At 42.2% G+C, this 26,944-nt stretch overlaps 2 protein-coding genes and 1 long non-coding RNA gene across 4 annotated transcripts in view; all 3 read left to right on the top strand.

The window, feature by feature from the left end:
• Positions 1-2,090, top strand: part of LOC118364360 (uncharacterized) — a 17,631-nt gene extending 15,541 nt beyond the window's left edge. For both annotated transcript variants that reach the window (XR_008087886.1, XR_008087885.1), the window contains one exon: positions 1-2,090. This exon is cut by the window's left edge. This is a non-coding gene — a long non-coding RNA (uncharacterized LOC118364360).
• Positions 2,091-6,066: 3,976 nt separating this feature from the next.
• LOC118364126 (uncharacterized) lies at positions 6,067-11,392 on the top strand. Its single transcript, XM_035745355.2, has 5 exons — positions 6,067-6,211; positions 6,325-6,367; positions 6,661-6,696; positions 6,911-6,943; positions 10,575-11,392. The coding sequence occupies exons 1-5, from the start codon at positions 6,089-6,091 to the stop codon at positions 10,943-10,945; spliced, it is 606 nt and encodes a 201-aa protein (XP_035601248.1). The 5' UTR covers positions 6,067-6,088; the 3' UTR covers positions 10,946-11,392.
• A 9,364-nt stretch (positions 11,393-20,756) lies between these two features.
• On the top strand, positions 20,757-25,308 carry LOC118364359 (tumor necrosis factor-like). Its single transcript, XM_035745839.2, has 4 exons — positions 20,757-23,639; positions 23,729-23,777; positions 23,915-23,974; positions 24,370-25,308. The coding sequence occupies exons 1-4, from the start codon at positions 23,448-23,450 to the stop codon at positions 24,807-24,809; spliced, it is 741 nt and encodes a 246-aa protein (XP_035601732.1). The 5' UTR covers positions 20,757-23,447; the 3' UTR covers positions 24,810-25,308.
• Positions 25,309-26,944: the final 1,636 nt, after the last annotated feature.

Raw genomic sequence — 26,944 nt, 5'->3', positions numbered from 1 at the left:
CTCCCCCTCTCCACTTATCTCTCTGAATTACGCACTTTCAAAGACTTGTGACGCACCAACATGAAGACACTTGACTTCCCAGATGAACTTTGGCATGAAACAACTTGTTGACCGACAGAAAGTACAGAGTACAGTGTAAGAATTGACTTCCTGTCTCTGTCAGAATGACTTTAGATTCTTACCTTTCTCTCACCTGTACGATGTCCATAATAGGACAGCCTCAATCTCAGCAGGACATCTTTCAGTCTCAGTAGGACTTGTTTCAATAAGTTAATATAGTCACAGTACGGCTGAGATTCTATTCCCAGTGTGTTCTTCATTTCAGTAGTTTCTCAAATATCAATGCCATTTACAGTATGTGAAAACATATCTTGTTAAGCCCAAGAATAGGCAGTCAAACTCCCCCGCATAATATTTCATTACTGTCAAACGATGGTTCTTCCAGCCCACCTGTAACACAGCTGATTGTTGTTGAGCAGTTCGCTAGTTATATTGATGAGCAGTTCACTAGTGAAACACTAATCAGATGGTAGTGCTGGGCAGAAACACACTTTAGTTCTCCCTGACCAGGAATGGTGACCGCTGGTGTATAAACCAATATTGAGCCGAACACATTCTACGATGCTGTACAGATTGGCTGTACAGATTGACATCAATGATCTAAAACTGGACAGAAACTGATCAATGATCTGAAACTGGACAGAAACTGATCAATGATCTAAAACAGAACAGAAACAGAATAGAAACTGAACAGAACATGATTATATTGATGCCAGAAGGTTTCTGCTTTCAACAACAGCAGTGCCTGAACTTCTGCATTTCAGGAAGATGGGGAAAAGACTTAAAGGCTAACATGATTGAAGGCCTTGTCTGACAACTTTGCCTGCATTGGGTAAGCACCTAAACCGTCTGTGGCATGTCAAGAAAAGCACAGGTTGATTGGGGATGCCCCATGGAGCAAGAAACCAAGAGCAGGAAAGTTACATAGAAATCTACCAACAAACGCTCTCTCCTTCTCTCACTTTCGCTCTCTCCACTTTCTAAAAGTTACTTTCAGTCCTGTTTATGAAATCAACAGTGTTCAACTTCACGCATCTGCATTTCCATACCCTATGTATCAGGAATCAAGGTAAGACCTAAGTGCAGACTGTGTGAAGTAACCATGTTTAATGACAGGTCAAGGCAGGCACGGGTCGATAATCCAGAGTGGGAGCCAAGGTACAGGCAGGCAGGCTCAGGGTAAGGGGCAGGCAGATGGGCTCAGAGTCAGGACAGGCAATGGTCAAAACCAGGAGGTTGAGAAAAGAGACTGCAGGAGCTGAGAAACAAAACGCTGGTTCACTTCACAAACAAGACGACCTGGCAGCAGACAAACAGAGAACACAGGTATAAGTACCCAGGGGATAATGGGGAAGATGGGCGATACCTGGAGGGGGTGGACACCAGCACAAGGACCGGTGAAACAGATCTGGGCATGACACTGGCTATTTCCATGCCCTATGTATGTAAAGTCAGATTGAGTCACTGTGGCTGCCAGCTGGTTTATGAAACCATGAAGAAAACTCCCTGTCATTTGTTTGTACCTGTGGAACCCACTGACACTGACCTATAAATATGTGTGGGAAATCACATGCCACCCACATCTGTCAATGTTGTGCCTGACTCATCTGTAGCCTTACTAGCCTATAGTTCCTCGCCACAGGGATGATAGTGGTTCTGTCACCTTCTCTTTGTCTGTACTGTCATACCTGAATAAAAGTAAAGATACCTTAATAGAAAATGACTCAAGTAAATGTGAAAGAGAACTGAATTTTAAAACGGATTCTAAATGCATTTCACATGTTGAATATGTGAAGCTATGGTAAATTTGATAGTTTGCAAATGTGATACGCAGACAATGAATGCAATATTCACCATATTGAAACAGCATATATAAATATTGAATTTGAATATTCAATTAAGTTGTAATATCATTTTAAATCTGAATGCAATATTCATTCAATTACTTTTTCAAATCATGAAATACAAGTTAAATTGATTAATTCTATGATTAAATGTGTGCATTACAAATGTAAAAATATTGCATTTGAATTCAGTATCTTAATGCAAATAAAAAAAATGTTGAATTCAAATATAGTTTCTGTTGTCATTGAAATCGCTCTGTAATTGCTCCAATCGTTCCTTTTCTGTTCCGCATCTGAAATGTACTTTTGGGTGACAAGAAAAATGTATGGGAGTAAAAAGTACATATTTTCTTTAGGAATGTAGTGGAGTAAAAGTGTTAAAAACATTTTGAAATGGTAAAGTGATCAATATTATAAAACTATAAAAACAGCTGAAAACCCGATGTTTCCATGTCAAATGGGTTTGTTATTTTTCAGTCTTCTGTGATGTATATAAAGTGTAATATTGGGATGCAAACTCAAAATAGAATACATTTAAACCAGATCTGACATGGTGCAGGTGTCTTCTTTTTTTTAAAGACCATAACCAATGTGTGTGAGGTGTATGCTTTGGTTTCAAAGTAGATTTGTTTAAGACTACCAAGAACACTGTGACCCTGATTTAGCCCACTGCAGTAAAAAGTAGTGCTTCAAATTATTTTTCTTAGGGTAAATCCATTTGAATTCAGTCGCTTTTTGACAGCATCCCTTTTGATTTAAACAAAAAATGTCATACATGTATGCCACCACTCCATGAAACATCCATGTCTTCATCACCGGAAAATATAGATCATGTAAAATAGGGTCTAAGCTACAATTTATGGGGGAAAAAATCTGAGTTTATGCATTCAAACTCAAACGTTTGAGGTTCTTGTGTTGTGCTCGACATCCGTTGAGACACAACATGCTCTTGAATACAGGGTGGGTGTCATTTCAATCATAGAAATATTATTCATAGAATGGACATATCCCTTCAGACCACTGCAATTTAGCTGGTACACCATTGATATTTTAATTGAATTGACATTTTTACTTCTAATTACTACTACAAAGATAGTCACCGGTCCACCTACTGTTGAATGTAAAACTTACATTTTTATTCTATTATCTATAGTTCTATGATTTCAATAGGTTTCCTATGGAAGATTGACAGTATCATTTAAAAAACATATTCCCATTCAAGACAAAGGAGATGATTGTGGACTACAAGAAAAAAGAGAACCAAGCACGCCACCATTCTCATTGATGGAGCTGTAGTGGAGCAGGTTGAGAGCTTCAAGTTCCTTGGTGTCCACATCACCAACAAACTAACATGGTCCAAGCACAACAATACAGTCGTGAAGAGGGCACGACAAAACCTATTCCCCCTCAGAAAAGATTTGGCATGGATCCTCAGATCCTCAAAAGGTTCTAAAGCTGCACCATCAAGAACATCCTGACTGGTTGCATCACTGCCTGGTCTGGCAACTGCTCGGCCTCCGACTGTAAGGCACCACAGAGGGTAGTGTGTACGACGGCCCAGTACATCACTGAGGAAAAGCTTCCTGCCATCCAGGACCTCTATACCAGGCAGTGTCAGAGGAAGGCCCTAAAAATTGTTAAAGACTCCAGCCACCCTAGTCATAGGCTGTTCTCTCTGCTACCGCAGGGCAAGTGGTAACGGAGTGCCAAGTCTAAGTCCAAGAGGCTTCTGAACAGCTTCTACCCCCAAGCCAAAAAGACTCCTGAACATCTAATCAAATGGTTGCATTGCCCCCCTTTAACACTGCTGCTACTCTCTGTTACTATCTACTTTAATAACTCTACCTACATGTACATATTACCTCGACTAACCGGTTCTCCCGCACATTGACTCTGTACCGGTACCCCCTGTATATAGGCTCTCTATTGTTATTTTACTGCTGCTCTTTAATTATTTGTTACTTTTATAAAAAACATTTTTAGGTATTTTTCTTAACTGCATTGTTGGTTAAGGGCTTGTAAATAAGCATTTCACTGTAAGTTCTACACCTGTTGTATTCGGCGCATGTGACAAATACAATTTTAATTCTCTGATGTGTGGACTTTCGACTATCTTTTTGCACCATTTGAAAGTTGAAAATGTAATTTTATTCCCATTTTAGTACATTTATCAGCCAAAACATGACACCCGCCCTGTATTCAAGAGCATGTTGTGTCTCAACCGATGGTGGGCACAACACAAGAACCTCAGGTTGTAGTTTAGACCCTATTTTACATAATCTATCTGAATATGAAAAGATATCTGAGTTTACACATTTTTAGATCATTGACATATACGGTTAGAAAATGACAAGAAATGATTGAATAGGCTGACACCCCTGTTTGTAAGCTTTTTAATGATATCAGTCTCAACCATTTGTCGTTTCCAGTGATGAAGACATGGATGCCTCATGGTATGGTGGGGTATAAAAAAATATGTCAACTTTTATCTATTTAATAAATTCACCTTTTAATAATAATATTCACCTTTTATCTATTTTATGTTTTCGCATTCAGGTCTAAAAAGTCACTTTCTGAGCACTTCTACAATTGGCCAATATGGATGACAGGTTTTGTTGTTATCAAAAAGGGTGCTGTCTGAAAGTTACTTTACAACACTATCTACAGTATTACATACAATAATGGATAAAATACCTGCTTTTATTGATTGTTTAAATTCATTTTTTTGTTTACATAAAAAAAAAACATGTTCTCAACACAGTGGGAAATCAAATAAATCATAGCCTTTGTGACAATCTGTTACTGCTCTTTGGCAACTTCTGCCTGGCTTGACAATGGAGTAGGCATAACCATAAACAGATCTTGGACTAGGCTAAAATACATTTTCAAAGAAGAATATGACATCATCAGTTGCTAATTCAATGTGACCACAGTCAACCTAGACTTTGAGGTGGTTGTTTTAGTCCATGATGCTTTGCTTTCACTCCCTCCTTTCTTTCCAACCACAACTCACAGTGAAGAAAAAAAGTCCATCGCATCAAACCTCAACTCCAGTGGAAGGGGGGAAACCCTGTCTAAAGAACATGTCTCTGAAATGCAGCATGGTATGCAGCATGGTATGCAGCATGGTATGCAGCAGACAGATTTGTTTGTACAAGGACAATACAAGACACACTAGGTGAGTTGAGATCCTGGTCAATGTGTTTCATTTTATTCATATCAAAGCTACTTATTTATTAACGATGTATATGTAAATTGTGGCAACACAGAATTGTGGACAGTGGACCATTGTATTTGCAATAATTTCTCATCATGTGAAATTCCTAATCTTAGACTTAATTATAGGATGTTTGGATGAGGAAAATGTGACCAAATGTAAAATCACTTGGTGATGACAGTAGTGTCCGATTTTATCATCACACAGTAATAGTCTAATGGCTCCACAGTTATATTTGGTCCAAAAACGGTGGTTGTTGTATGGCTATTTAGTGGCATTTTCAATAATGAGACTGTGATAGGCAACATGATGGACCCAGTCTCATGTCCTATACCATATGACAGGGAATGCGGTCACATTGATCATTGACAGATCATTCTCTCACTCACTATGCATACCTTCACAATTACTTGTATCTTGTACAAGTGTGTAACAGGACAAATATAAGCACCCCCCCAAAAAATTATTATTATTATCTTGACTATTCTTAGTCACTGTGACTGATGCATTAATGTCCAACTGAACATACCAGAGTACACTGTGTGACAGGCGTAATGTCTTGTCACAGTCACACAGTACATACCACTCTCTGCATGTTTACTACAAATTATTTTAGTGTATTTCTCTGGTAGTGAGTTAATTTATCACATGTTATTGTTTGAGCCAATATAAGTAGCAAACCACACTGCACATAGGGTTCAAGAGGGGAATAATCTATGTAGGTGAACTCCCAGAGTGGGGTATAATCTAAACTAAATGTTAATCAGAAGGGAGCCTAATGTTGAGGTGCTCGGACTCAAGCAGTAGCCTATGGTGGAAGATCTACAACCCGCCTGCTTTATATCTATTCTAGACCCTTTAGATCTGCGAACGTTGGATTAGATATGGATTAGGGCCGATGGGAAGTGGTGGGGAGTGAATTGGGATGGCTCTCAGTGGTTTGTGGTACGTGTGTGTTTCCCAGAGGATGAAGAGCCAACAGCACACCTCCAAATACCTGCTGCTACATGTGTGGTGCGGGTTTCTCACAGTCGCTATGGGGATTATGGTCGCAGTTCTTACAACAGTGCAAATAAACTCATCTGACAAGGTATGTCCAATTATCATCAGTGATAGCTAGACTCTGATATGGTGATGATGATGATACATAAGGGTAGACTGATGATGATTTCAAGGTGTCACTATGTAATTTCTCTCTCCAAGAGTCATTTACCTGAATCAAAGGAGGAAAACCAGCCCCCTACAAGTAAGTTGTACTATGTTACACGTACTGATGTTAATAGTTTTTGTCTGTTCTGTAAGTCATAATATTGACCAAGGCACTGTAATATCATTCCTATCCCATATTAAACATTCGACAACAGTATATTTATTTTCATTTAACCTTTATTTAAATAGGCATGTCAGTTAAGAAGAAATTCTTATTTACAATGACGGCCTACCAAAAGTCAAAAAGCCTCCGGTGGGGACAGGGGCTGGGATAAAAAGAAAAAATATATATATAGGACAATGACTTTAAATATTATTTATCTTTTGCAGATGGCAGTTTTTTGGCTCAATTGAATTCATCAAAGGGTAAGTAAAAGCATTGCTATTTACATTTCTGATTATCACTGAATGTCTAGTGTTTAAACTAAACATTGCACTGTGTGCAATATAACTCAGGTCATTGATGCATTTTCTGGAGAAAGATGTCATTATAAGATTGCACAAGCAGGGAGTAACACGTAAATGTTACAAGATGGATCAAAACAGGAAAATGAATGGGCTTTTTTTTTTTGCTTTCCAGCTCCCCGTCCCTCTTATATCCAGCTGACCATGGGTAAGCTAAACACTTCCTTTCCTAGTTTATAGGTAAGGACTTTTGGGCCTAACATTCCATGCTTGTTGCAGTTTCCTTTTTGCATCCTAAATTCATGGAACGCATGAGTTAACGTTGGATCTTCTGCTGCCTGTCTGAACTTGTCAGTTACACTAAACAAGACTAGGTAGGGCCCTGTACACACTCAGGTTGTACAACTGATCTAACACATTTGACACAATGGTTGTGATACACCTAATATTTCTATACACTCAACGGTCAGTTTATTAGGTACACCATGTAGTACCGGACCAGATCCCCCTTTGCCTCCAGAACAGCCTGATTTATTCGGGGCATTCTACAAAGTGTCGGAAACGTTCCACAGAGATGTTGGTCCATGCTGACGCAATGGTATCATGCAGTGGCTGCAGATTGGATGGTGGTACATACAGCTCATTCCATCTCATCACGGAGATCACGGCTCTATTGGGTTGAGGTCTGGGGAATGCTCAGGCCACTCAATTAAACTGAACTCGCTGTCACGTTCCAGAAAATGTTTTTCCACTCCTCATTGTCAAGTGGTGATCGCGTGCCCACTGGAGCAACTTCTTCTTGTTTTTAGCTAACAGGAGTGGAACCCGGTGTTGTCGTTTGCTGCAATAGCCCATCTGTGACAAGGATCGACGAGTTGTGCGTTCCGAGATGCTGTTCTGCATATCACTGTTGTACTGCGCCATTATTTGTCTGTTTGGAGGAGGATTGTTTAAGATACTGTTTGAAGAGGTAGGGTTTCAGATGTTTTCAGAAGATGGGCAGGATGTCCTAGCTTCAGGGGGAAGCTGGGTCCACCATTGGGGTGCCAGGACAGAGAAGAGCTTGGACTGGGCTGAGCGGGAGCTTACTAACCATGAGCAGAACATATTACGACACAGTCCAACGTAATTGTATTTCTCTTATCAAGATGTTATGCATCTTTATTCATCACAAAATGAGATATATGTATTGAAAACATTATGCAAATATTCAGTCTATTCATTAAACATTGAGCTATTGTGAGGGTAGGTGTATTAACCCCCCCACCGTCTGCTCCTTTGAGAAGTGGTGTTCAAGACCCGCAATCAACCCATCTACTGTAACTGCTTAGATGCGGGCAATGCACTAAGCCCAAGACAATGATACAATTACTGTTTGTGAAAATACATTATAATTTTGCAGCGTACAGTGCCTTCGGAAAGTATTCAGACCCCTTGATTTTTTTCCCACAATTTATTATGTTACAGCATTATTCAAAAATGTATTCAATTGTTTTATTCCCTCATCAATCAACACACAATACTCCATAATGACAAAGCAAAACGTTTAAAAAATAATAATAATAACCTCGCATTTAGATAAGTATTCAGACCCTTTACTCAGTACTTTGTTGAAGCACCTTTGGCAGCGATTACAGCATCAAGTCTTCTTGGGTATGACGCTATAAGCTTGGCACACCTGTACTTGGGGAGTTTCTCCCATTCTTCTCTGCAGTTCCTCTCAAGCTCTCTCAGGTTGGATGGGGAGCATTGCTGCAGAGCTATTTTCAGGTCTCTCCAGAGATGTTTGATCGGGTTTAAGTCCAGGCTCTGGCTGGACATTCAGAGACTTGTCCCGAAGCCACTCCTGCGTTGTCTTGGCTGTGTGCTTAGGGTCGTTGTCCTGTTGGAAGGTGAACATTCACCCCAGTCTGAGGTCCTGAGCACTCTGGAGCAGGTTTTCATCAAGGATCTCTGTGTACTTTGCGCCGTTCATCTTTCCCTCGATCCTGACTAGTCTCCCAGTTCCTGCCACTGAAACACATCCCCACAGCATGATGCTGCCACCACCATGCTTCACCGTAGGGATGGTGCCAGGTTTCCTCCAGACGTGACGCTTGGAATTCAGGCCAAAGAGTTCAATCTTGGTTTCATCAGACCAGAGAATCTTGTTTCTCATGGTCTGAGAATCTTTAGGTGCCTTTTGGAAAACTCCAAGCGGGCTGTCATGTGGTGGAGTGCTGCAGAGATGGTTGTCCTTCTGGAAGGTTCTCCTATCTCCACAGAGGAACTCTAGAGCTCTGTCAGAGTGACCAATTGGTTCTTGGTCACCTCCCTGATCAAGGCCCTTCTCCTCCGATTGCTCAGTTTGACTGGGCGACCAGCTCTAGGAAGAGTCTTGGTGGTTCCAAACTTCTTCCATTTAAGTATGATGGGAAGCCACAGTGTTCTTTTGGACCTTCAATGCTGCAGAAAATCGTTGGTACCCTTCCCCAGATATGTGGCTCAACACAATCCTGTCTCGGAGCTCTATGGACAATTCGTTTTACCTCATGGCTTGGTTTTTGCTCTGACATGCACTTTCAACTGTGGGACCTTATATAGACAGGTGTGTGCCTTTCCAAATCATGTCCATTCAATTTAATTTACCACAGGTGGACTCCAATCAAGTTGTAGAAACATCTCAAGGATGATCAATGGATCAGGATGCACCTGAGCTCAATTTCGAGTCTCATAGCAAAGGGTCTGAATACTTACGTAAATAAGGTATCTGTTTGTAGATATCTGTTTTTGCTTTGTCATTATGGGGTATTGTGTGTATCTTGCTGAGGGGGGAAAAAATATATTTAGAATAAGGCTGTAACGTAACAAAATGTGGAAAAGTCAAGGGGTCTGAGTACTTTCCGCAGGCACTGTATACAGAGTTTTTAAAGGGGTATTGAAAGTGCAGTTATTCAATATTTTGCCACCTGTCTGTTCAAATATATGCACAAACATACACTACATATACAAAAGTCTATGGACACCCCTTAAAATTAATGGATTCGGCTATTTCAGCCACACCGTTGCTGACAGGTGTATAAAATAGAGCACACAGCCATGCAATTCCCATAGTCAAACATTGACAGTATAATGGCCTTACTGAAGAGCTCAGTGTCTTTCAACATGGCACCGTCATAGGATGCCACCTTTTCAACAAGTCAGTTCCATTTCTGCCCTGCTAGAGCTGCCTCGATCAACTGTAAGTGCTGTTATTGTGAAGTGGAAACGTCTAGGAGCAACAACGGTTCAGCCGCGAAGTGGTAGGCCTCACAAACTCACAGAACGGGACCACTGAGTGCTGAAGCGTGTAGCACGTAAAAATTGTCTGTCCTTGGTTGCAACACTCACTTCCAAGTTCCAAACTGCCTGTTTCAGTGTGACGATGCCCACATACACAAAGCGAGGTCCATACAGAAATGGTTTGTCGAGATTGGTGTAGAAGAACTTGATTGGCATGCACAGAGCCCTGACCTCAACCCCATCGAACACCTTTGGGATGAATTGAAACGCCGACTGCAAGCCAGGTCTAATCGCCAAACATCAGTGCCCGACCTCACTAATGCTCTTGTGGCTGAATGGAAGCAAGTCCCCACAGTAATGTTCCAACATCTAGTGGAAAGCTTTCCCAGAAGAGTGGAATAGCAACAAAGGGGGGACCAACTCCATATTAATGCCCATGATTTTGGAATGAGAGGGGGCTAGCAGGCGTCCGCATACGTTTGGTCATGTAGTGTATATTAACCCATTGATATGATGTAAAGCGTTTTAATATTTTATTTTATTCTCTTTTATTTTCATTCCTTCTGTCTCATGTGTAGGAACATTATCTTGGGAGAATGACCATGATGCCTGTGGCTCTTGCTCCCTCGTCCTCCGCGACAACTCTGTCTACATCACATCTGAAGGCTTCTACTACATCTATGTCCAGGTCACCTTCACTAGGCACACCGGGGGAGAGGAGAAGAGGAAGGTGACTCTGTTCAAAAATGGCATTCAGAATCAGACCCAGCGAAGGAGACTGAGTGAAGCCGTGTATCACGGAGAGAAAGAGGGCACTGTATTCATGTCCAGGATGGTTAAGCTCCAACAAGGTAACAGCCTCAGCCTTGAGATAACATCCAAGAATAATAGCTTTAGGTATGGAGTAGAGAATACCCACTGGGGGGCATTTCAGCTCCCCCCATATTGAGCCAACAGACATTTGTATTGAGACTTAGTTCAAGATTGAACCAAAAACAGCTGTTAAAACATTGTTTTTAAAAAAGTGTGTGGTAGTTACTAAACTGAATTTATTTTGTGGAAACTGTAACTGTTATGCATATGCATTGTATGTTTTGCTGAACAGATTTGATTACACAATGAGATAACAGAATACTTTGTCAAACTATCTATTTGTGTGTGTGTGTGTGTGTGTGTGTGTGTGTGTGTGTGTGTGTGTGTGTGTGTGTGTGTGTGTGTGTGTGTGTGTGTGTGTGTGTGTGTGTGTGTGTGTGTGTGTGTGTGTGTGATTTCTTGTGATATTAATGGTATCTATCATGATGTGAATTAGTCGATGCTAGATATTATAGATGGTAAATAGATTTGATATGGAGACAGTGGTCGTGTCTGAATACCCATACAACTGTACTAAATAGTATGCAAAAATAAATAAAGAATCATTCTAAAATAGTACTCCGAATGCGTCATGTAATGGGCGACTTGCTTCGACTCCCACCGTTTATTCATTTTGGTATAGCGCATCAATTGATCTAATTATCAGCTGTTGTCAAACACGAGAGTTGGAAAGATGAGTGAATGCCAAAATGACTTACGCCACTATTCACATCCATTGTTTATATTGTTTATATTGATGTAATTTAGCATTCAAGAGCGACTCCCATTCTCCTCCACTGGTCCCCCGTGGGAATTGAACCCACAACCCTGGTATTGCAAGCGCCATGCTCTACCAACTGAGCCAAACGGGAGGTACCACTTACCACATGGTGGCGCTACCTCACTACAGAGAAAAGGCAGATGTCCTTCTCTGTCACTCTTGTGATGGATTCTGCTACTATCACAGACTCAGCTTATTCAGAGACATGCAAACTCGGTCTGAAAATACCTGTACCTATTAGCATTAGAAAACTGATGTAACAGAAACACACGTCAGTACTGAGTTATCACTGGCCGAAAGCTAACCAACTGGGCATAAACATGGTTGAATCAATGTGATGCTGTTTAATCAAAGTAGAAAACTGATTGGATTTGGAGAAAAAATAATCACCCAACTTTTAACCTAAATAAAATGACAAGGTGAAATGTTTTGTTGATTTCACGTTGAATTGAGGATAGTTGACAACTCAACCAAATGTAAATAAAAACTAAACATTGAACTGAAGTCTGTGCCCAGTGGGACTTTAGATGCTCATTGTACAAAGAGAATCAAACAGGAACTAGCGATTGAAAACCCTCAAAACAGGAAGCCACAAAGTTGTCAGTTTCAGATTAGTCATAGTTCCTATTCTTCTAGTCGTCTCTCCACAGAAATCTGCAATTGTACACACTTATTCACATATCCGCTACTGTATTCAACCTCCTTTAACCCTGTCTGGGCTGGGCGTCTCAGGCTCTGCACACTATTGGATTGCATAATACCTGGCAGGCTGCTCCTACCAAGTGACGTGGACGTGGAGAGGATCTGTCAATATGTAGCTATGGGGAGAGTGACACTGTTTCGTCAACATGAAAGAGAGAAGGATACCATTGGCGTTTCTCTACAAGTAGGGTGTCAACATGTTTTTTCTACTTGCACAAACACAAGGCCTCAGGGCCAGACGGATTACCATTATGTGTATTGCGAGCATGCGCTGACCAACTGGCAAGTGTCTTCACTGACATTTTCAACCTCTCCCTGTCCGTAATACCAACATGTTTTAAGTAGACAACCATAGTGCCTGTGCCCAAGAACACTAAGGCAACCTGCCTAAATGACTACCGGCCCATAGCACTCACATCTGTAGCCAAGTGCTTTTTATGTATTTTTTTATTTTACTAGGCAAGTCAGTTAAGAACAAATTCTTATATTCAATGACGGCCTAGGAACAGTGGGTTAACTGCCTGTTCAGGGGCAGAATGACAGATTTGTACCTTGTCAGCTCGGGGGTTTGAACTTGCAACCTTCCGGTTATTAGTCCAACGCTCTAACCACTAGGCTACCCTGCTTTGAAAGGCTGGTCATGGCTCACATCAACACCATTATCCGAGAAACCCTAGACCTACTCCAATTTGCATACCGCCCCAAAAGATCCACAGATGATGCAATCTCTATTGCACTCCACACTGCCCACCTGGACAAAAGGAACACCTATGTGAGAATGCTATTCATTGACAACAGCTCAGCGTTCAACATCATAGTGACCTCAAAGCTCATCAATAAGCGTCCCCCTGGGACTAAACACCTTCCTCTGCAACTGGATTCTGGACTTCCTGATGGGCCTCCCCCAGGTGGTAAGGGTAGGTAACAACACATCCGCCACGCTGATCTTCAACACAGGGGCCCCTCAGGGGTGCGTGCTCAGCCCCCTCCTGTACTCCCTGTTCACTCATGACTGCACGGCCAGGCACGACTCCAACTCCATCATTAAGTTTGCCGATGACACAACAGTGGTAGGCCTCATCACCGACAACGACGAGACATCTTCAAATAATATTTTTGCAGGAATCTCCTTACGAATGATTTTGCCGAAGATTGTATCACCGCCGGGCTGGGCAACTTGAGCTTTTGCTATCTCATCCGCTGTCTCGTCGTCACCTTGCCGTGTGGTGCCAGGACAACAACCTCTCCCTCAACGTGATCAAGACAAAGGAGATGATTGCAGACTACAGGAAAAAGAGGACAGAGCACCCCCATTCTCATCGACGGGGCTGTAGTGGAGCAGGTTGAGAGCTTCAAGTTCCTTGGTGTCCACATCACCAACAAACTAACATGGTCCAAGCACACCAAGACAGTTGTGAAGAGGGCATGACAAAACCTATTCCCCCTCAGAAGATTGAAAAGATTTGGCATGGGCCCTTAGATCGTCAAAAGATTCGACAGCTGCACCATCGAGAGCATCCTTACTGGTTGCATCACTGCCTGGTATGGCAACTGCTCGGCCTCCGACCGCAAGGCACTACAGAGTGCGAAAGACCCAGTACATCACTGGGGCCAAGCTCTCTGCCATCCAGGACCTCTACACCAGGTGGTGTTAGAGGAAGGCCCTAGAAATTGTCAAAGACTCCAGCCACCCTAGTCATAGACTGTTCTCTCTGCTACCGCACGGCAAGCAGTACCCGTGCGCCAAGTCTAGGTCCAAGAGGCTTCTAAACAGCTTCTACCCCCAAGCCATAAGACTCCTGAACACCTAATCAAATGGCTATCCAGGCTATTTGCTTTGCCCCGCTGCTACTCTCTGTTGTTATCATCACTTTGATAACTCTACCTACAGTTGAAGTCGGAAGTTTACATACACCTTAGCCAAATACATTTAAACTCAGTTTTTCACAATTCCTGATATTTAATCCTAGTAAAAAAATCCCTGTCTTATGTCAATTAGAATCACCACTTTATTTTAAGAATGTGAAATGTCAGAATAATAGTAGAGTGAATTATTTATTTCAGCTTTTATTTCACTCAATTAATATTTGGTAGCATTGCCTTTAAATTGTTCAACTTGGGTCAAACTTTTCGGGCAGCCTTCCACAAGCTTCCCACAATAAGTTGGGTGAATTGTGGCCCATTCCTCCTGACAGAGCTGGTGTAACTGAGTCAGGTTTGTAGGCCTCATTGCTCGCACACGCTTTTTTAGTTCTGCCCACAAATGTTCTATGGGATTGAGGTCAGGTTTTGTAATGGTCACTCCAATACCTTTACTTTATTGTCCTTAAGCCATTTTTCCATAACTTTGGAAGTATGCTTGGGGTCATTGTTCATTTGGAAGACCCATTTGCGACCAAGTGTTATGGGTGTGTACTGGAGGTGAAGTCAGGTGCAGGAGAGCAAAGTGTAGTTAACAGGCGCACTTTTTATTCCGGTCCAAAAGAAAGCACATAAGTACCTAAAACGTGCCAAAAACACAGAACATAAACCAATGTCTGGCGCGTAAAAATACCCACATAACATCAAAACAATTTCACACAAAGATGTGGAGGGGAAAAGAGGACTAAATACATTCAGTGTGATTAGGGAATGAAAACCAGGTGTGTATGGAACAAGACAAATGAGAATATGAAAAATGGAGCAGCGATGGCTAGAAAGCCGGTGACGTCGATCGCCGAACGCCGCCCGAACAAGGAGAGGAGCCGACTTCGGCGGAAGTCGCGACACCAAGCTTTAACTTCCTGCTGTCTTGAGATGTTGCTTCAATATATCCACATCATTTTCTGTCCTCATGATGCCATCTATTTTGTGAAGTGCACCAGTCCTGCAACAAAGCACCCCAACATGATGCTACCACCCCCATACTTCACGGTTGGGATGGTGTTCGTCGGCTTGCAAGCCTCCCCCTTTTTCCTCCAAACATAACGATGGTCATTATAGCCAAACAGTTATATTTTTGTTTCATCAGACCAGAGGACATTTCTCCAAAAAGTACGATCTTTGTCCCCATGTGCAGTTGGAAACCGTAGTCTGGCTTTTTATGGTGTTTTTTTTAGCAGGGGCTTCTTCCTTGATAGGGGCGTTCTTTCAGGTTATGTCGATATAGGACTCGTTTTTACTGTGGATATAGATTATTTTGTACCTGTTCCTCCAGCATCTTCACAAGGTCCTTTGCTGTTGTTCTGGGATTGATTTGCAATTTTCGCACCAAAGTACATTCATCTCTAGGAGACAGAAAGCGTCTCCTTCCTGAGCGGTATGACGGCTGCGTTGTCTCATGGTGTTTATACTTGCGTACTATTGTTTGTACAGATGAACGTGGTACCTTCAGGAATTTGGAAATTGCGGTCTTGGCTGATTTCTTTTGATTTTCGCATGATGTCAAGCAAAAAGGCACTGAGTTTGAAGGTAGGTTTTGAAATACATCCACAGGTACTCATTCAATTGACTCAAATTATGTCAATTAGCCTATCAGAAGCTTCTAAAACCATGACATAATTTTCTGGAATTTTCCAAGCTGTTTAAAGGCACAGTCAATTTAGTGTATGTAAACTTCTGACCCAATGGAATTGTGATACAGTGAATTGTAAGTGAAATAATCTGGCTGTAAACAATTGTTGGAAAAATGACTTGTGTCATGCACAAAGTAGATGTCCTAACCAACTTGCCAAAACTATAGTTTGTTGACAAGAAATCGGTGGAGTGGTTGAAAAACGAGTTTTAATGACTCCAACCTAAGCGTATCTGAACTTCCGACTTCAACTATATATGTACATATTACCTCAACTAACCGGTGCCACTGCACATTGATCCTGTACCGGTACCCCCCTGTATATAGTCTCGCTATTGTTATTTTACTGCTGCTCTTTAATTAATTTTTTCTTTTTTTTCTTATTCTTATCCATATTTTTTTAACTGCATTTTTGGTTAGGGGCTCGTAAGTAAGCATTTCACTGTAAGGTCTACTCATACACTTAGGTTGGAGTCATTAGAACTCGTTTTTCAACCACTCCACAAATGTCTTGTTAATTAACAAACTATAGTTTTGGCAAGTCGGTTAGGACATCAGACCATGGAGAGCCACATCATATGCTTTCTGGACTTCACCAGACAGAGGTTGTTCTCCGGTTTTGTGATTAAAACAAAGGTGGGGTTGAATTTATTCTGCCACTGTTTCTTCTTATTTTCTTGTCCTTAGGTCTATACAGTGTATTCGGAAGGTATTCAGACCCCTTCCGTATTTCCACATTAGTCTAAAATGTATTAAATGAATTGCTTTCCTCATCAATCTATGCATAACACCCCAGAATAACAAAGCGAAAAAAGGTTTTTGGACATTTTTGCATAATTATAAAAATAAAAACAGATACCTTATTTACATAAGTATTCAGACCCTTTGCTATGAGACTCGAAATTGAGCTCAGGTGCATCCTGTTTCCATTGATCATCCTTGAGATGTTTCTACAACTTGATTGGAGTCCACCTGTGGTAAATTGAATTGATCAAACATGATTTGGAAAGGCACACACCTGTCTATATAAGGTCCCACAGTTGACATGAGGTTGAAGGAATTGTCTGTAGAGCTCCGAGACAGGATTGTGTCGAGGCACAGGGGAGGGTACCAAAAAATGTCTGCAGCATTGAACGTCCCCCAGAGCACAGTGTCCTCATCATTCTTAAATGGAAGAAGTTTGGAAACACCAAGACTCTTCCTACTGAGCAATCGGGAGAAGAGCCTTTGGTCACTCTGACAGAGCTCCAGAGTTGCTTTTTGGAGATGTGAGAACCTTCAGAAGGACAACCATTTCTGCAGCACTCCACCAATCAGGCCTTGTGTGGCCAGATGGAAGCCACTCCTCAGTATAGGGCACATGGAGTTTGGAGTTGCCAAAAGGCACTCAAAGGACTCTCAGACCATGAGAAATAAGATTCTCTGGTCTGATGAAACCAGGATTTAACTATCTCGTACCATCCCTACGGTGAACTATGATGTTGGCAGCATCAAGCTGTGTGGATGGTTTTCAGCGGCAGGGACTGGGAGACTAGTCAGGATCAAGAGTAAGATGAACGGAGCCAAGTACAGAGAGATCCTTGAAGAAAACCTGCTCCAGTGCGCTCAGGACCTCAGACTGGGGAGAAGGTTCACCTTCCAACAGGACAATGACCCTAAGCACACAGCCAAGACAACGCAGGAGTGGCTTCGGGACAAGTCTCTGAATGTCCTTGAGTGGCCCAACCAGAGCCGGGGCTTGAACCCGATCAAACATCTCTGTTTTTGCTTTGTCATTATGGGGTATTGTGTGTAGATTGATGACGGGGGGAAAACGATTTAATCCATTTTAGATTAAGGTTGTAACATGTGGAAAAAGTCAAGGTGTCTGAATATTTTCTGAGTGCACTGTATATCATGGTCCCAAGGTATATGAACTAACAGGTTACAGAGCAAACAACACAATTATCACAACACGTAGGTTGTAATATGTAAACATTTTCTGGCTTGGCTTTCCCAGTGATTTTACCCACGCACCGTACTGTCTCCTATCATTGCTATGCAGATGACACTCAACTATTTTTCTCCCACTTCAGACAACCAAGTGTAGAGACACATCTCTGCGTGCCTGGCAGATATCTCAGCCTGGATGTCGGCCCACCACCTCAAGCTCAACCTCATCAAGACGGAGTTGCTCTTCCTCCCGGGGAAGGTCTGGCCGCTACAGGGCCTCTCCATCACGGTTGACAACTTCACAGTCTCTCCCTCAGAGTGCAAAGAACCTTGGCGTGACCCTGGACAACCCTGTCGTTCTCTGCAAACATGAAAGCAGTGACTTGCTCCTGCAAGTTCATTCTCTACAACATCCATAGAGTATGACGCTATCTCACACAGGAAGCGGAGCAGGAACTAATCCAGGCACTTGCCATTGGCTGGGCTCTTCACTTGTGCCATCACACTACTGCAACTTATCCAGAATTCCGCGGCCCGACTGGTGTTCAACCTTCCCAAGTTCTCCCATGTCAGCCCATTCCTCCGCACACGTCCACTTCAAGACCATGGTACTTGCCTACGGAGCAGCAAGTGGAACTGCCCCTCCCTACTTTCAGGCTGTGCTCAAACCCTACACCCCAACCTGAGTACTCCATTCTGTCACCTCTGGTCTCTTGGCCTACGGGAGGGTAGCTCAGCCCAGTCAAACTCTTCTCTGTCTTTGCACCCCAATGGTGGAACCAGTTTCCCCCTGAAACTAGGACAGCAGAATCCCTGCCCATCTTACAAAAACCACTGAAACCCTACATCTTCAAAGAGTCTCTTAAATAATCCTCCCCCCAGAACTACAGTAACACTTCCACTTGACTTTTTCCTGCCTACAATCAATGACTTTGCTGAATGATACTTCACTGAGGAAAAATGTACTTACTATGACTGAGATATGTGGTTCTCCCACTAGCTACTGTATTTGAAGATGAATACACGAACTGTAAATCACTCTGGATAAGAGCGTCTGCTAAATGATTAAAATGGCAAATGTACATGTATAGAGTGATTTGGCATTTGTACAGTTTATTCTACTGTATGCCACTTAGAAACGGTGTAGATTTTAATCCTGTCCTGGACTATACGGTAACCCCGGGTAACAAGGGACGTCCTGAGGACATTCACAGAGTCCCTCTCTCAGAGTGCAAAGAACCTTGGCGTGACCCTGGACAACCCTGCCGTTCTCTGCAAACATCAAAGCAGTGTCTCGCTCCTGCAAGTTCATTCTCTACAACATCTGTAGAGTATGACCCTACCTCACGCAGGAAGCGGCGCAGGTCCTAATCCAGGCACCTGCCATCTCCCGTCTGGACTACTGCCACTACACTGGTCTTTAAGTCTCTTACTGGTCTTTATGCAAACATTTTCTACAGGACGTTCTGGCAACATTCAAAATGTTCCCTTTCGGAAAGCTCTCATTTCATCCATGTTCTAAAGCGCAAGAGGATACTCACCATCGTCTGAAATGAACTAAATCTACCTCCCTCCCTCCTGTTTGATGAAATCCTTTCAATCAGGTTTGGTGATGAAATAAAGGGATGTCCTTGCTGATCTGCAATACAGGGATATTTGCTTCTTCTGTTGTAAGAATCAAAGCAATAGTTGATTATCACTTCCTTACTGTTGTGGTTTCCCTCCTGAGCATTTTTAATTTCATCTCCTGTTTTCAGGACCTACTTCCTGCTTTTCTCAGCCATCCTTAAGTACAGTTACATTCCGAGTAGTTAACATGAATTTATCTACAGACAGATCCTATGAATGAACTACGTGACAAATACAGATGATGAGCCTTCAATCATGTGAGGACCATGAGACACGGTATAGTGGCGTGCGGTGAGGTCAGTGGCTAGGTAGGCACGGGCTATTATCAAAGCCACATTTACTCACAAGTAAACCTTTATTAAGGCCAAGTCCACCAAACAAAAGATGGCTCCAACAACCTTAGTGACATAGGCTATTGTGCCCCATGAGTGGCCCAGCGTTGTCCGGGTTAAGGGAGGGTTTGGCCGGCCGGGGTGTCCTTGTCCCGTCACGCTCTAGCTACTCCTTGTGGCGGGCTGGGTGCATGCACGCTGACTATGGTCGCCAGCTGTACGGTGTTTCCTCCGACACATTGTTGCGGCTGGCTTCCGGGTGTCAAGAAGTGCGGCTTGGCAAGATCGTGTTTCAGAGGACGCACGGCTCTCGACCTTCGCCTCTTCCGAGCCCGTACAGGAGTTTCAGCGATGGGACAAGACTGGAACTACCAATTGGATATCACGAAATTGGGGAGAAAAAGGGTTGAAAAAAACACCAGCGAGGCCTATGCTGACCCTGTCCATCAACAAATCGTCAATGATTTGAATGGAATTCAATGGATGGGAAGGAAAGCATGCACAATCTAGCGTCTTTCCTGATGTTTTTATGTAGTTGTAGCACATTTTGAGATTTTGAGCATAACAACCACCTGAATCATTGAGAAAAAACATTAGATATATTTTTTTGTTGTTGATATCATTGTATTTTTTGGGGTGCTTTTTATAGCAGCTTTTTTTTCATTAGATTATCACAGAGAAAGAACTGCCAACCCTGCCTACCCTACCTACCCTGCCTACCCTGCCTACCCTACCTACCCCACCTACCTTGATTGCAAGTCACTGACACTATCATCCACTACAACTACTTAATGTACTGTGCTAACTGCTAGCCAGGGTGCCTGACTGTTTGTGTATACAACAAGGTCACATTTTACAGTATGTTGGAATATTTGAGTGTGTGGGTCACAATTTATTTTCTTTCTCCTTACCTCATGAGATGATCTGCATTTGACTACAAAAATGTTTTCAGAATTAGGATTTTTTTTCTCCAAATTGCTTTATCAGGACGGTGGAAGCAGGTGGCAAAGAGTGTAGGAACTGGGAGAGAGATCACACAAATAGAACTTCAGGTTCAATTTACGGAAGTAGATCTCAAATTAAGATCAGAAGTGAAATATATATTTTCTGTCAGCAATACTCTATTTCCAGTATATGAATCCATGTCAAGTTACAAATGCACAAGAAATGGTGATGTCCATGAGACAAACAGTAACATAAGCAATTCATCAAATTGACAGACCTATTGATCACTGGTCAGGAAAACCTCGATATGCCTGGAGTGGACACTATCCTGTGGGCGGCAGCAAGGATACATTAACTAGGTAAAAGGTCATGTACAGCCTCAGGTCATGTACAGGTAATACCAACAATGACCCAATTGCTCTTTCAGACAATGGGAGAATGAATCACCCACCTTACACCTCTAAGGGTGTGTCGCTACCTTCTTAGAACATAAACAGGTACCTGGTTCAAAAACCTAGAAAAAGCCTGCTTCTCTGTTTTTAGAAGTAATCCCTGAGGTAACTTGGCTGGACGTGAAATATCCCGTTGGTTCTGTGAATAAGGTCAACAGGAGGATGAGCCCTAATGGGACCTAAACTTGCCTGATACTTGAACCCTGTGACCCCAAGCCAATGCCCAGACTAGTAAGGCTAATGCACTGTTCTGGTGGGAGACCCAGCTTTGAACCCTATCAGTTACAGATAGGTGAATACAATATAGGGCCAGATGTATCATTACTTAAAGGGTGATGGAAGGCTTTTAACATTTCAGTCATGCTTATTCAGAGCAATTGGGGTTCAATTTCATGCTCAAGGGCACATCAGAAAGAAGGGCATTGCGATATGAAGTCTCAGGTAGATGTTTCCTCCCATTATCACAATACTTAAGTTTCTCACAATGAAAAGGTCTTTCTTTCCTCAATAGAATTCAGTATGAGAGGTTCCTGTGTTATATTTCAGCTCACCACTGAAGTTTTACCTATTGCTTCCCTGCTCTTTCCAAGATCTTGCAGTTGGCGTGTATTTTGCAGGTTGTAATAGTCTTGGAAACATTGTTACACACTAACGTAGGAATAAATCAAATCAATCTGAGAGATGTATCAGTATAACGACTGAATGACTATACATAAAACATTGCGAAATACTCCATACTTCCCTGACGGTCATACCTATATTGCTTGTATTTGCACATAAGAATACGTAAGGAAACAGTGACACAGTGCATGTGAAACAGTGTTACGGGACAATACTCCAAGCTACCTTTACCAGCGGTGATACATTGATTGCCCTGATACACTACATTGAAACTGCAGTCTGCGGCTCGGTCTGGTCACCCCAGCTACTTGTTTTGGTAGACAGCCAAGGACTGGGACTGGCGAAATGTAAATCATCAAATCACAGTTCATTTAAAGTGCATTTAACAAAAGCCTCAATACCCCTTACAACACCAAAAAAACATGACTTAAGAAGAAAGCAAGAAATAACCACTCTCACGTTCATAGACAGAGCTATGGATGCAAATACGATCAAAATGATCGTTTTAACCATGTTTGGAAGCTATACAGTGCTTTGTTTCATCACTAATTGATAACTGATTTAACAGAAACAGAAATGAGATGAAACAATATACAAACAAAACTCAGATCAGGTAGTGTATGGGTGATGGAAATCCCACAAATCAACCGCGTTCTGCTCCGTACTCGCTCAACCAGTCAGGGAGGGCAGCGAAATAAGGAAGCCAGATTGGGTCAATAAAGAGAAGTCAAAAACCTGTTTAGGGGTTTGGAAAGGTTTATGTACGAAACCAGTTCCGAAACAAAAAGAGGGATATTTACAAGTCTTTTTTGTTTCTCCTGAGCCTGTCCTTGTATACCCTCAAATGTATTGTGATTGTGTAGCTGTAGAAGCATTACATTTACATCCAGTTATTAACAACTTCAGTGCAACAAGTTCTATGTAATCAATAAATATCATCATTGTTTACTATTTGAAATGTATGACAATTACTAGACATATAGTATTACAAACAGCTGGTGAATGAGACTGAATAGAAATCACAAACTAAAGTTCAAGTCAAGATACTGTAAGTGGCTTTGCTACACTTTACATTAAGTAGCAAAGATACCATGGAGTTTATTCAAACGCATTGTGTAATTACATAATTATACGGGTGACTTATTGAGAATTCCTTGTTTTATGTAAATGCAGTTTCAGTATATAGCTGAGAAGTTGCCGTACATTCTGGTTACCAAATGGAAAAAACTACATCGTTGCACAAGTAATTCACGTTCAAGTTGCACGTCCTGTTTTGCCTTAACCCCATCCTGCAACCACACCTACCCATTGGAATCCCAGTTTGGTGGAGCTGGTCTGTGGATTTTATTTTCCTTTGAACCATAACCATCTCTCCACAGCCAGTTTTCTGCTGCTACTCTGCTATGTCTACACTCACTGGGTGACATCACTGGAGTTTCCCCTTTTGTGCCAATAGCAGGCCGAGCATAAAAACGACAGGGCTTCTGGCAGAAGTCCATTCTAACAAACGAGCAAAACACAGGACACCTATCAAGCTACAACTCTGTCAAAACAAAAAAAAGATATTTAGGAGATATTCGGGCAAATATTCAGTCGCTAGACTTTTTCACTGCCACCAAGAGCCAAGAGTTTGAACCTCGTTCAACAGCAGTATGGAGGGGTATGCGATGACACCTGAAGACATGGAGAGGGGCCCTGTGTACAACACAACGGTGACAGCTGTCGCTGAGGGAAAGGCCTCCAGAGGTTGGCTATGGAGGCTGTGTGGGGTCCTCTTAATAGCAGTTCTATGTGCGGCAGCAGCCCTACTCTTTGCATGGTGTCAGCATGGAAGACTGGCAACGGTAAGGCACTCTAATGGGGCCAATATTTACCACATTTCTGAAGTAGAGGACCGTGCAACCAACTAACATCCTCTTGGTTGATTTCACAGATGCAGTACGAAATGGAGCCTCAACTGGAGATACTCATTGGTGCAAAAGGTGATTATTTGATTGACAGATGCCCCTTTTCATTTAATTGCTTCTCACTATAATTGCTTTAATCAAAGGTTACGGTGGTAGGCGACGTCATGGCTTTTGCTTGTGTTATTTATGGCTAGTATGTTTCTCTCCCTCAGATACCCACCATACATTGAAGCAGATTGCCGGCAATGCAAAAGCAGCCATCCATTTAGAGGGTGAGTGACCTATAGCCTTTTGCAGCCAGCCTTGACTGTGTCTGTTGAAGGTTAGCAAATGTCTCGTGGGCTTGCATGTCTTAGTGTCTTTCCATTGTAGAAGCTAGGGGATTATTTTGAAACATCCCCATTCAAAAATAAGGTTTAAGGTTTGAAACGGTGTCTAGTGGGCTAGTAAGTGTTTCTATTGGAGAAGCCCTGTGATTTTTTTCAAACATTCCCATTGACAAAAACGAAACCATAACACAAGGAAGCAAAGAGGTTTCTTAATCATTAGCTTTTCTCTTGTTGCCACCAGAGCACATTGATAAGAGCTTTGCAAGAAGAAATAGCTACCAGTTGGATCCCGGGGCCTCAAAGTTGTAACAATGAAACTTTCTTCCCTCTACTGCCAGGTGAATACAATCCTAATCTTACCGCTGACACCGTGCAGTGGAGAAAGGATGACGGCCAGGCTTTTTCCCAGGGCGGGTTCGAGCTACAGGGGAACCAAATCCTCATCCCACACACTGGGCTCTTCTTCGTTTACAGCCAGGCTTCGTTTAGGGTCAAGTGCAATGGCCCGGGCGAGCATACCACTCCTCTGAGTCACATTATTTGGCGCTATTCGGACTCCATCGGGGTTAATGCTAATCTTCTTAGCGGGGTAAGGTCAGTTTGTCAACGAAACTACGGTGATGCTGAGTCCAAAATTGGCGAAGGCTGGTACAATGCAGTTTACCTTGGTGCGGTGTTTCAGCTGAATGAAGGGGACAAACTGTGGACTGAGACCAATCGACTGACCGACGTGGAGCCTGAGCAGGGCAAGAACTTCTTTGGTGTGTTTGCACTGTGATGAGAGAGAGGCAGGCCAGAGATGAATATTTGTTAAAACAGTTTTATGTTAAAACTCTTATTTTAGTGTTGCAATTTTATGGTAACTAAGCCATCTCAAAGGAGATTGGTCTAATCTTAATGGTTATTTTTGTAAACTGCAACAGTTTGAGAAATGATTATTGTTTGTCCACACATGATTGTCCATTCTCTATATTGTAGACTTTGCACCAAATAATATTATGACTTCCGGTTATTTATATTAACTTAAAAAAATGATATTTACTATTTATATGAAAATACAATAGGCTACTGTGGAGTACTGTAGTATAAGTTATCTTGATTCACATAAGTCTAGCAGTAGCCTATACTAGGCCTATCAGAATACAGTACTACAATATTAAGTTATTTTATTTAATGTACTGATGTACTAATGTTTATTTAAATGTGATTGTGTTGTATTTTATTTGTCATCTATTCAGTGTGCTTGAATCAACTAATAAATTCAAAATCTTCTCAAAGTTTGATTATATTTAATTGTACAGTTTGGAGGGGACGGGGGGAGACGGGGACGGGGGGTCTGGACATATCTAACTGTCTCATGTGGTTGAGGGTAAATAGGTTTTGAATTTAGCAGTAAATGAACACTAAGGGCACTAAGCGTTACAGACTCCGCGATAGACATGTAAAGGTCATTTCAGATTGACCCGACCTCTGCAGCGTTTACAGTGAATGCAGTCTCCGCTAAAGCGGGAACGTTGCCTTTAAATGTCAATCACTCTGTAACGCTGAACTTCTGCAATGCAGATTGAATTAAAGCCCTACATCAGTTCTTGAGCAGCTTTGCACCAGAAACTGTGAAACAAAGTGCCTCCCCAATAACTTCAGACCAAAACAAGGGAAATTCCCTTTTGTGTTTTTTTCTCCTGCTGTGTCAGGTGAGATGACCCACATATGCCGTGCCTGGGGATTCCCCCACTGACTTTCTTCCTCCTCCTCGAAAGCATCATAGGTTTTCAGTCAGTCAGGTGTGTGGGTGGATGGGGCTGTAAACATCTGAGCTGAAATACTGTATGTGCATGAGAAAATGTGTTTGTCCCACAAACATCCTGTCTGTATCACATTCAAAATCAAACCAAATCAAATTGATTTATAAAGTCCTTCTTACATCAGCTGATATCTCAAAGTGCTGTACAGAAACACAGCCTAAAACCCCAAACAGCAAGCAATGCAGGTGTAGAAGCACGGTAGCTACGAAAAACTCCCTAGAAAGGCCAGAACCTAGGAAGAAACCTAGAGAGGAACCAGGCAACGAGGGGTGGCCAGTTCTCTTCTGGCTGTGTCGGGTGGAGATTATAACAGAACATGGCCAAGATGTTCAAATGTTCATAGATGACCAGCAGGGTCAAATAATAATAATCACAGTGGTTGTTGAGGGTGCAACAGGTCAGCACCTCAGGAGTAAAAGTCAGTTGGCTTTTCATAGCCAATCATTCAAAGTTTCTCAACCACTCCTGCTGTCTGTAGAGAGTTGAAAATAGCAGGTCTGGGACAGGTAGCACGTCCGGTGAACAGGTCAGGGTTCCATAGCTTTAGGCAGAACAGCTGAAACTGGAGCAGCAGCACGACCAGGTGGACTGGGGACAGCAAGGAGTCATCAAGCCAGGTAGTCCTGAGGCATGGTCCTAGGGATCAGGTCCTCCTCCGAGAGAGAGAAACAAAGAAAGATGTGGATTGGGAGTCCCATTGGGCAGCGCACAATTGGCCCAGCGTCGTCCGGGTTTGGCCGGGGTAGGGCCTCATTGTAAATAATCATTTGTTCTTAACTTAACTGCCTAGTTAAATAAAGGAACAACAATTTATTATAATAAAACTATTGTCCCAAGATGAGATTGCCATTTCCCATGACCCTTTGCAGCTGGCTGTTGTGTAACATGTGTGTCTGCCTTTCACTTTCAGCTCATATTGCGATCTCAATCTTTGAGTTCGTATTGCCTTTTGATAAGAAATGACACCAATACCCATTGGTTAATAGGTCAATAAATTATGAAGTGGAAGCATATTGTATGATTGACACAGATGCTCTTCGTAATGGGACTGAAATTACTTTTCATTTTAGATTACAATTTTTCTCAATCGCTTTGGCTCAATTCTCAA

Source organism: Oncorhynchus keta, chromosome 31, assembly GCF_023373465.1.
Source record: "Oncorhynchus keta strain PuntledgeMale-10-30-2019 chromosome 31, Oket_V2, whole genome shotgun sequence".
In the NCBI taxonomy this organism is placed as follows: domain Eukaryota; kingdom Metazoa; phylum Chordata; class Actinopteri; order Salmoniformes; family Salmonidae; genus Oncorhynchus; species Oncorhynchus keta.
Note: the sequence above shows the minus strand (reverse complement) of the source record. Positions and strands in the feature narration are given on the sequence as shown.

What these genes read in the sequence shown, in the direction of transcription:
- LOC118364126 (XM_035745355.2), top strand. Translation starts at nt 6,089, where the DNA reads ATGAAGAGCCAACAGCACACCTCCAAATACCTGCTGCTACATGTGTGG. An exon ending in AAATAAACTCATCTGACAAG is followed by an intron (nt 6,212 to 6,324) that starts GTATGTCCAATT and finishes TCTCTCTCCAAG; the next exon opens with AGTCATTTACCTGAATCAAA. An exon ending in TTATATCCAGCTGACCATGG is followed by an intron (nt 6,944 to 10,574) that starts GTAAGCTAAACA and finishes TCTCATGTGTAG; the next exon opens with GAACATTATCTTGGGAGAAT.
- LOC118364359 (XM_035745839.2), top strand. Translation starts at nt 23,448, where the DNA reads ATGGAGGGGTATGCGATGACACCTGAAGACATGGAGAGGGGCCCTGTG. An exon ending in AGCATGGAAGACTGGCAACG is followed by an intron (nt 23,640 to 23,728) that starts GTAAGGCACTCT and finishes TTGATTTCACAG; the next exon opens with ATGCAGTACGAAATGGAGCC. An exon ending in AGCAGCCATCCATTTAGAGG is followed by an intron (nt 23,975 to 24,369) that starts GTGAGTGACCTA and finishes CTCTACTGCCAG; the next exon opens with GTGAATACAATCCTAATCTT.